We start from the raw sequence: 10928 nt of genomic DNA, 5'->3' as shown, positions 1-10928 counted from the left end.
AGAGCCTAAATGTCCATCAACTGATGAATGGATAAAGAAATTGTGGTTTATATACACAATGGAATACTACGTGGCAATGAGAAAAAATGAAATATGGCCTTTTGTAGCAACATGGATGGAACTGGAGAGTGTGATGCTAAGTGAAATAAGCCATACAGAGAAAGACAGATACCATATGGTTTCACTCTTATGTGGATCCTGAGAAACATAACAGAAACCCATGGGGGAGGGGAAGGAAAAAAAAAAAAAAAAAAAAAAGAGGTTAGAGTGGGAGAGAGCCAAAGCATTAGAGACTGTTAAAAACTGAGAACAAACTGAGGGTTGATGGGGGGTGGGAGGGAGGGCAGGGTGGGAGGGAGGGCAGGGTGGGTGATGGGTATTGAGGAGGGCACCTTTTGGGATGAGCACTGGGTGTTGTATGGAAACCAATTTGACAGTAAATTTCATATATTAAAAAATAAAAAAAATAAAAAATAAAAAAATAAATATAAAGTGAAAATTCCAAAAAAAAAAAAAAAGAAAGAAAAGGCCCGTGGGAGATAATGAAATAAGCAAAAAACAAAAACGAAAAGAAAAACAAAACAAAACAAAAAAACAACCCCCAAAACAAAACAGAACAAAAACATTTCAAGAAGGAAGGTACAATCATATCTATTAAACAGGAACAACTGGTTTATCGTGAAGGGCTGAAAACTGAATTGAGGATTTGGCAACATGAATGTCATTGTTAACGTGATAAAAATTTTTTTTTTTTTTGGAGTGACGGGCCTAAAAAGTATGGTTGGAATGGGTTCAAGAAAGTATGGGAAGCAGCAAGAGGAGATCATTGGAATAGATAAGTATTTCAAAGAGGTTTGTTGTGAACAGGTAAGGGAAAACAGTATATAATAGATGGAATTTTAGGTCAAAGTGTATGGGGTTGTTTTGATAATGTCCATCTTTTGATAAATTCCATCTTTTAAAAAAATTGTTATTTATTTTGAGAGAGAGAATGTGTGAGCGAGGGAGGGGCAGAGAGAGAGAGAGAGAGAGAGAGAGAGAGAATCCCAAATAGGCTCTGCACTGTCAGCCCAGAGCCGGACATGGGGCTTGAACCCAGGAACCGTGAGATCACAACCTGAGCCAAAATCAAGAGTTGGACATATAACTGAGCCACCCAGGCACCCTTCCTTTAGCCTTCCTTTAACTTAGGATTCTTATTGACAATACAATTGGATAACTATATTCATTATTTATTTAACAAATATCTATTGAGTGCCTCTTATGTTCCAGGCACTATTCTAGGCATTAGGGAAAGTAGTGAATAAAACAGGTGAAAAATCCCTGCTCTCGTAAAGTTCACCAACTAGTGCCACTTGAGGTTGTCTTTTGAATGTTTTAGTTTTCTGACACGACCAAACTCTCCCCGGTCCAATCCACCTGTTCTGTTATTCCCAAGTCAATGCTCTTCACATAGAAAATGTATCATATAACTCTCCATTTACAACAATCTACTCAATTTGTGGTTTGATACTATCTTATAAGTAAATCCTTATTTCTCCTTTCGGCATTTGAGTTGCAATTCAGCCCTGAATTGCTTGTTTGAGATATTCTTAAAATTAGGGATTTGTACCTCCTCTGGGAAGCCTATCTTTTGGTTCTTTTTACTGCAAAATTGACATTTCAGGACATTAAAATACATCAACTAGCTACACAAACTCACTATACATTCATTTCCTTTTAAATAGTTAAAAGATATTTAGACATTTCAGTCCTGTGTTGGAAGGTGCTGATCCTGTAACCCTGAGCTCTAACTGCTCAGGTTGGGGGTAGATACAGAATAAGGGTGGAGCTGGGGAAGGATAGCCTAACTCTTGGGGGATTTGCAAGGTCATCCGGTCCAGCACCTAAAAGGGGTTTCTGGTCCATTTCTTTGTTGAAAAATCAGGCAGCTGATTTCCTAAACAATAGCATGACTTTGTATATATGTGTATGTTTTTCTCTATGGCAGAAATATGGATGTTTTCAAGGAAAACAAAGCAGTGACACTTTGGCATATCTTACCATATTATATGGAGTTTAGGCAGAAAACAGAAGCCCCACTCAAAATGGTTTAACTGAAAAGAATATAATGAAGGGACTATGACAGAGTTGTGGGTATGGTTAAGAGGACTAGTAACATGGGAAGCCTTTACAACCCTAGGCAGTTGAAGAAAATGGTATTATTAGAGACCCATGAGAGCTGGAGCCATGGAAAAGAGGCTTTGAGACAGGCATTGTAGACAGAAGGACAGGGTATGGCCAAAACTTTGGCCTAGTACAAGGGGGAGGGGTGTGTAATTCATATGCTGGTATTTTTCTCTTCCCTTCTTTTGATCTTCTGCCAGTGCTTCTCCCATTGGTCCAACTCAACAGGAAGCACAAGGCAAGGAGGTCCTGGTAGTGTATTCAAAAATGTCAGCTCCCAGGGCAGAGCATATCAAAGAAGTAGAGACAATGGATTTGGAGAGGGAAACCAAAAATATCTACTGTAAATATTTTCTATGACCACAAGAATTAAAAAAAAAAAGTCAGTAGAAGGCAGGGAACTTAAAAATCACCATAAAAGTAACTTTCTAATATTATCTCCTTCCTATTCAAACATTTAACTTACTAAGTGTTCTTTCTGCCTAGTACCCGATCAGCAAATGTTTCCTGGAAAGGGTCCAATAATAGTAAATATTTTAGACTTTGAGACCTAAGGGGCAAAATTTAAAGTATTACATTGTATTTATGTAACCACTTAAAATATAATCATTTACGGATCTAAATTGCAGTCATTAAAATCCAGTGGGCTGGATTTCTCTTGTAAGCCATAGTTTCCCACTCTCTGGGCTGAAAAGTCTTCTAAATTTTTGCTAGCCTAAATCTGCCTATTTTTTAAATGTCAATTCCAAATAAAACCTCCATATGGCCTGTAATACTGGGACTCTTTGAGTTATGAATGACAGGAAGTCAATTTTTACAAGCTGAAGAGAGTAAAATTACTAGCTTAAATTTGAGAGGATGTTGGAGGTAGATCCCAGAATCCAGGAACTGCCTGAACCCCAGCTACTCCAGGGACCTGGTTTGCTATTGTAGTTATCAGAACAAGCCCGTTTTATCTCTCCTTTATCTTTGCTCAGTCTACAGTTTGGTTTCATTGTTTATTAGTGAGGGTAAGGCTTCCCCATAGGAAACGGAAAGTACCTGTGCCTCTTCAGGCAATAATCCCAGGCAAGTATTCTTGACCTGTATTGGTCACACACCCATCCTTAGAAGAACGTGTGTGGGTGGGTGGGGGGGGGAAGGGTGGTGGTGGTAGAGAGGTTCTATGATTGCACAAGCTCAGGAGAGGAGCCCACTGCGGAGGAGGGTTTCCCAAAGGGAGGGAGAATTCTGTTGCCAGGAGATACAGATTTCTATTTTTGGGAGATAAAAATGTCACAATTATAGTACAATATGTGACATGCCATAAGAGAGATAATGTTTGAAACACACTTCATCACCCCCAGTACCTAACATCACATTTGGTAGACATTCATGCGTTTTTGATGAATGGATGACTCAGTTCCCCCAGCTGGTTGTGAACGCCCTCGTCTCTAAACTGGCCTAGATATCAGCTGTTGTCTAGTTCTGTAGGTTGTATTAGAGGTTTTCCGTCTCCGTATGTTATTTTTCGTCTAATCCGGAGGCAAAGCATGCCTGAGACAGAGCCAGGCAACAGGAAATCTCAGCCCAGGAACCAGAGCACAGAATGCTGTATATGCCGGTGACAATACCGATTACGTTCTGGGTGACCCATGTGGCCTTTTTGGTGAGGCCTTCAGAAGGACACAAAGGCCCCACCGACAGACGCGACCCTCCGTGGGGAGGGAGGCAGGGCCCCGGGGGCGGGGGCACAGCGGGGGCCCCAGCCTCGGGGGCGTCACAAGGCACAAAGGAGACAGCAGGGAGGCGGCCGCGGGCGCCTATCTTCGCTCGCCAGCCACTAGCAGTTGCGGTTACAGACCTGCAGCTCCCCCTCCCCCAACCCCTCCCCACCCAGGCCCGCCCGCCTTTCTGTCTCCTCTCTCCCTCCGTACTGGACGGCCCGGGTCCATTTCCGGGCTCCGGATATTTGGTATTGATCGGGGCCGGGGGCGCGGGAGCAGGTGGCTGCGGCGGGGCAGCTGGGCCGCCAGCCTGGGGCGCCGCGACCGGTCTCCCGCCGCCTTTGTCGCCAGCCCTTCCGAGGCGGCCGCTCCTCCCCCAGGTCGGCGCGCGCTGCCGGCCGGACTTTGCGCCGCGTCGGGCGCTGCTGCTGCGCGCGGGGCCGCGCTCGGGGACGGCGGCGGCGGCGGGGAAGCGGGCGGCGAGGGGCGGCCGGGACCCCGGCCCAACATGGCTGAAGTTGGCATCGACCAGTCCAAGCTGCCGGGAGTCAAGGAAGGTAGGGGCCGGGGTGCGAGTCGCGTGGGGCCCCTCCCCTCTCCCAGCCCCGCTCTCTCCGGGCGGGGACGTCGTCCTTTCGGTCCCCGCGGCCCTCGTCCCTCCTCCCACCGCGGTGCCCTGGCCCTGGTGTCCTGGTAGGGGACAGAATTGAGTTGAGGCTCTACTGTGGTACCTTGGGCAAGTCCTTACGTTCTGAGCCCTCTTTCTCCTCTGCGAGACGGGGGGAAAGAGGATAGCACCACCCTCAGCAAGTGGTTGTGAAAATTGGTGAACGCTCAAGAGCTGGGTAAATCTGACTTATTTGTGTCCTTAAAAATCAAGGCCCAGCCTAGCTGGCGTGAAGGCTAGGAAGTGGGGAGGGGTTGACATTCAGTTCCTTGTGGAGCCTTTGTTTTGAAACTTGAGTCTTTCCCTCCTTCAGTCTCTCCACTTTTCCTAGTCCAGCGTCTGGCTGGCTGACTTTCCCACCTCCCTCAAGGTTTGAAAGTTTAGTCTTGGCACTGCCCTGCGCGGGCGGACGGATGGGAAGGTCCTATAAGCATTTTCTTACAAAAAGCAGGGGACGAGGAGGAATAGGGGACCAACTAGTGACCTTGATTTTTAAAGGCTCTTTATACTGATGCCCTGAAAAATTATGGCTGATTAGTACTGGACTGGTTTGGTTAGCAGTAGGTAGCCCTTTGACTTCCCTCCCCTGCTCTTGATCGGCTGCTCCAAGATCTAGCATTTTTTGTTGAAATTTTGGGTGCTGGATCACCTTAACCTTTAGTTATCTTTGGCTATTCTTTGGCCCTAGGAAGGATGGAAATCCCAGAGTGTTATCTGAGCTTGCAAAGGTTATCTTTGTTGTGAATGTCATCTCATCTGAGCATTGTGACTTGTGGTGTCTTGGGAATGTGGAATTGAAAATAAGAATTTTTGTTTTCTTGGAACTGCATGTTTCATTGACAACTTGATTTGACTCTGATGGTCTTGTGATTGTCCAGGCCCACCAAGTAAGCTTGACTGCTTTCTTTCCCGGAGAGTTCCAAACAGAGAGAGTCGCTGGTTTTATAAAGAATTTTTAATGAGGCCTAGCCTGTCCTATTGTTCCTGAAGGGTATTAGAGTTTAGGCTGGAGATTTTTCAACCTTTCAGTTTCCTGCAAAGCTTTGGTAAAGATTTAGGCATTCACATGTAAATGTAATTTTCACTGCACTGTCCCGACTGGTGCCTGAATGATAGGAAAGGCAGAGCTATACTTTGAAAGTCCTAGTCTCTGAGATTGTCTGGTTGTCTTTAGTCTTTTGAGTATGAGTTTTGTGGGTGTGTATGTGTATATATGTCTGTGTGTTGGATGTTTCTAAAGAAAAAGTGACCCTGTGTAGTGTATAGTGCTTCCTTGGGGTGGGTGATGAGTAGAGTGAGCATTGGAGTTCAAACACAACTCCATGTAAAGTGTTAATCCTACTGTGCTGTGATTTTACCCAGCCCGTTGTATATGTTGATGACCTGGGACAAACTTGAAACTCACTTTCTGTATATGCATTTGTATGACTCTTAGGTCTTCTGGTTTCTAACCAAGACATGAATGATTTATTTTAATACATTCTTTCTCAGGGGGTTCAACAAACACTTTCCATCTAAAAATGCAAGATGTTTCCATTCCTACCCCCTGGAATTTTAACGCATTTGAATTGACTTTCATTTTGCATAGTGTGGTGTTTGGCAATCCAGTTTACATTTCATGGGAAAGTGGTAAAGAAATTTGGTGTGGCTCTTTGATTAAGTTAGAATTAAATATTGATTGATTTTGAAGGTGGTTAGAAATTGTTGAGAAGATCGTTGTCTTTGTAAGCATCTGACTTTTCTGGTTCCAAGATTCTCAAAGGAAATGATGTGTTAGGCTAGGAACGTCCTAAATAGTTCTGTACTTTTTGCTCTGGGAAGTATTCAAATATAATAAAGTATATCTCTCTCTAATGTAACTCTTCATTATGGCCTAATAACTCCTTAACAATGTCTTTGAACCCTAATTTAAAGAGAATAAAGCTGGTGCCCATGTTTTGGTAAAGCATACACGTTGAGATTGTTCTTAGTACTGAAACTTCCAACTCAGTTTGAAAAGTAAATTTAGTGGTAAATTGTTTAATACTCTGGCATAGGTTTTTAACCTTTGTTTTGAAAAACCTGTCTCTTCCACTTTGTTTCTCATTCTAAATTCTGGTAGGTTTATATGCAATTACAATTTGGGTCATGGACTTGATTTCCAATGTTGTGGGTGCCTGTTGCTTCCCATTGCCTTTTCTTTTGGAGGGGTTCGGGAACCCTGTGACCTTTGTCCTGAACATCTCAACAGAGGTCATGGGTAACAGCTGACATCAGGGAATATTTTAATATTAAAATTTTTTCTTTTCTAGGTTAAAATCCAATGCTTGCTAAAGATATCCATCATTGGACAGACCTTTAAAAAAATAAAAAAAACAAACAAACAAGACTACAGCAGTGTTTTTACCTTGGGAATCTCTTAAAATAGGGACAAAGGGACACATCTGAGTTCATATGTAGGGGAAAAGAATTAAGTCTAGCTAAATGTCAACACACATTATTTCTGGTTTAAAAGCATATTTGTAACATATGTACACTTTTTGTAATGGAAATACTGTTGCCAGTGTTTAGGAATAGTCCTTTATTTCTTCTGAAATATTTGAACTTCTACCCAACAATATTTGGAAATAATTCCCAGCCATTGTTTTTTAAATCAGATGTGTAACTCAAATACATCATGCAATTTGTGGATATTAGACATAGGTTTAGTCAGGTTCCAACAGTATTCTGTAGGTCTCTTAGTTTATATCACAGCTGGGAGTTTGTTTTTCTGAAAAGGAAAGTTGTTCATCAGTTGACAAACTTTGATTTTTGGTCAATTTTAGCTTCTTTGCTGAATTTTCTTTCTGAAACAACAGTCCAGACCCCTCACTTTCTTTTTGCTCTCTCCAGTTAGTTTCCCATACCACTACTTAATTGGAGTTGCTCATTTACCATCATAATCTTGTCCTTTCTCCTATCTAACAAACTTTTGACACATAAAGTGTTGGTTTAAGAGCTAATATTCAAAACCATTTCTAGTCCCTTTTAAACTTTTACCAACTCCTTTGTAATTTTATAGCCTTTAGAGTTTTCCCATTTTTAGCCATTTAGCACTATACACCAACTTCCCATCAATTCCCAGTGCCAACCTTCTTTTTTCTTCTCTTACAGCAGTAAGAAATGTATTATGTGTTATGTGTTTGTACCAGTCTTCAGATGGAAATGGAAAATTGTACCATCTCCAAAGTTGGTTAACTGTGTGCGCGCGCACATCTGAAATCAGTGCACCTAGCGAATTACTCCTTGAAGTAAGGTAGCTGCCTATTCTGAGAGAAAATCTTCTTTTGTGAAAGATAAAATTCGGTACATTTTCAGAAATATGTCTGGAAAGCACTGATTCATTTTAGGTCCAGGACATCCCAGTGGCATAATGAGGTGAATCAGAGAAATGGCACAAATCCAGAGTTTTAAGGGGAAAAACACAAAATTAGGTCTGGTGCAATAAGTTAGCCAAATTTTCTCCGGGATCTAAAGCATATCACATGCACACTAGGCAATAACGTGAAGGCAGTGTCTGTGAGATGTACAGCATATGGCTTCAGGGCAAACTGATTTTCTCTTTTCTTCAAAATGCTACAGCACATTTTTTTGTTACTGTTTTTTAATGAGACAATGGCTGGATCTCCTTGAGTTGGGAGGTTTGTGTGGTATTTATCTTTTTTTCCCTTTTTTGGCTTCCAGTCTTTGGCATAGCCAGCAAATATGCAGCACATATTTGCATATGTGAGCGAATGAGTGCATGTATTATTAAATACTCCCTGTTGGTTCAGGAGTCATATCTCTGGCATAATAATTCTTTCATATTCCTTCCCATAGTATAAGCACTGAAAGGGCAGGGATCATGCCTTTTAACAACGAGGATCACAGATTACAATGCCAGAATTAAATTTTTTTTAAATTTTTTTTAACATTTATTCATTTTTGAGAGACAGACAGAGCATGAGTGGGGGAGGGGTAGAGAAAGAGGGACACACACAATCCAAAGCAGGCTCCAGGCTCTGAGCAAGCGGTCAGCACAGAGCCTGACGCGGGGCTCGAACCCACAGACCATGAGATCATGACCTGGGCCGAAGTCAGATGCTCAACTGACTGAGCCACCCAGGTGCTCCTCTTTTTTAAGTTTATTTATTTTGAGAGAGAGAGAGAGAGAGAGCGCGCGCGCACACACACACACACACACACACACACACACACACACACACGGGTTAGGGGCAGAGAGAGGGGGAGACTGGGAATCCCCAGCAGGCTCTTTGCTGTCAGCACAGAGCCCAATGAGGGGCTTGAACTTACCATTACGAGACCGTGACCTAAGGTGAAATCAGGAGTTGAACACTTACTCTGCTGAGCCACCCAGGTACCCCTAATCTTTATTTTTGTAACGTTTATTTTTTCATAGGTGCATCTTAAAAATAGAATTCATCCCCAAAAGATATGTATAACCTAAAAAGAAAAAAAAAAGAAAAAAGGAATTCTGTGCACTTCTATCCTTGGAGATAATCATTATTAAGAATAAAATTTCAGTGAAAACACCTCTAACAAATGCTCTTTTGTGGGTTTGATTTTTATTTGAGTAATAGTTTTAATTTTTTCCTTACGTGCAAAGCAACATTTCACAATTTGTAAGCTGGAAAGAATCTTTGACACATATTTAAAAAAAATGTTTACTATGTACTACCTATTGTGCAAGGTAGTTTCACAATAAAACATGCCCTGTAGTGATGCACGTGGTCTTCACTGTGGTGAACAAGCAGTTGTGTAGAGTTTACGGTGTTGTTGTAAAGAACCCTCTAAATGCATATTGCACCCAAAATGCCTCTCACATAAAGGGAAAAAAAGAATCTTCCAGTTAGTTGCTGTATGCAAAAATGCAATCCTTTCTTAAATGAATGATTTTTTTTTAAATGGATATAGCTGTCATTTGTAAAATAAAGAGTTTTTTCATAAGCAGTTTTTAAGCACTAACTTTTTTTTTTTTAAGTATCGGTTCTTAAAGGACAATTTCTTCCATGTGTGACACTGTAAAGTTAATTGATATTTAATCAAAGGATCTCAGAGTAGAAAGCATTAAAAACCACTGATCTAAGCCAGCCTTCTCATTTTCCAGATGAAAATCTGAGGGCCAGGACAGGGAAATGAATTGTACCCAAGTGCTGAGGTTAGGTAGGAATTGGCACACTGGGGACTAGAATTTGAAACATTTAAAACTGAACATTTTCTCCTTTCCCACCCTCTCCTTCCTCTCCCATTTTCTCCCTGACTTTCTCTTTGTTTTCCCCTCCCCATTGTCATCTTTTTCTTTTATTCTGTAGATACATAAGATTATTTTCTAATGTGTTCCTTAATACTGTCTTATATTTAAAACAGAATGAAAACAATGACAAAAATTTCAGAGATGTTTTGAAATTATTTTAGGGATAATGTTTGATATGAATGTTAATGAGCTAACATAGGCTTTATTGTTTTAGTTAAAACTTTTTTTTTGGTTTTATTTTTTATTTGTTAAATGAATTACTGAGGGAACTGTAGGAGGTCACAGTCCTGCCTCAATATTCTATCAAAAAATTGCATGTCTTCTCTGCTATCATCAGCCCAACAGGGCTATAACATTTAGAGGCTTGGACACTTTAAACTTATTAGGGAAATAAACTCAAAGAAAGCCACAGGCCACGTTGTTTCCACAGTCCTTGTCAGGGGTTCAGGAGTTTTTATTGAGATAAATGAATTTTCCTCTGTGACAAAAAGCTATGTGATATTCTGTTCATAAAGAAAGCATTTATAGATACCACAAAACCTTATTAACCTCTGTTTGAAATCCTAGTTTTCTAAGTACAGGAGCATATTTCTAAAATGAACCACTGTGACCTTTGGGGGGAAGAACAAACCTGTCACAGCTGTATTTGCAGTTTCAGAAGTAGCTAGTGGATGGTCAATTGAATTAATATTTTTAACTGATGACCGAGTTAAAGGTGTCCTGTGCTTCAAAATGTAAAATTAGGATACCCTAGATCTTGCATAAGACCTACAAAGGATAATTGGTTTTTATATTCAGGAGGACCTTGGGGGATTAGTTACACCATTTATTCCCAGATGTTTGAATTTAGAAACCAGTGCATAAGGGTTCCCAGATATTATGTTTAGAAGACACGATGGATGGGTGCCTGGGTGGCTCAGTCGGTTAAGTGTCTGACTCTTGATTTCTGCTCAGGTCATGAGCTCACGGTTTGTGAGTTTGAGCCCCTCATCAGGCTCTGCACTAACGGTGTGGAGCCTGCTTGGAATTCTCTCTCCCTCTCTGTCCCTCCCCTGCTTGCACTCTCTCTCTCTCAAAATAAATAAGTAAACTTAAGAATAAAAAGAAAAAGGACAAA

The 10928-nt window shown here is 41.3% G+C and overlaps 1 protein-coding gene across 4 annotated transcripts in view; it reads left to right on the top strand.

The window, feature by feature from the left end:
• The first annotated feature begins 3698 nt into the window (after positions 1-3698).
• Positions 3699-10928, top strand: part of CCDC50 (coiled-coil domain containing 50) — an 85685-nt gene continuing 78455 nt past the window's right edge. For all 4 annotated transcript variants that reach the window (XM_042957175.1, XM_042957174.1, XM_042957178.1 and 1 more), the window contains exon 1: positions 3699-4429. In XM_042957175.1, coding sequence (XP_042813109.1) covers positions 4381-4429 — 49 coding nt within the window. In that variant the 5' untranslated portion in view covers positions 3699-4380. The remainder of the gene's footprint in view (positions 4430-10928) is intronic.

The sequence above is a fragment of the Panthera tigris genome, chromosome C2 (assembly GCF_018350195.1).
Source record: "Panthera tigris isolate Pti1 chromosome C2, P.tigris_Pti1_mat1.1, whole genome shotgun sequence".
Taxonomy (NCBI): Eukaryota; Metazoa; Chordata; class Mammalia; order Carnivora; family Felidae; genus Panthera; species Panthera tigris.
The sequence above is the reverse complement of the archived record's forward strand: the minus strand, read 5'-3'. Positions and strand labels throughout refer to the sequence as shown.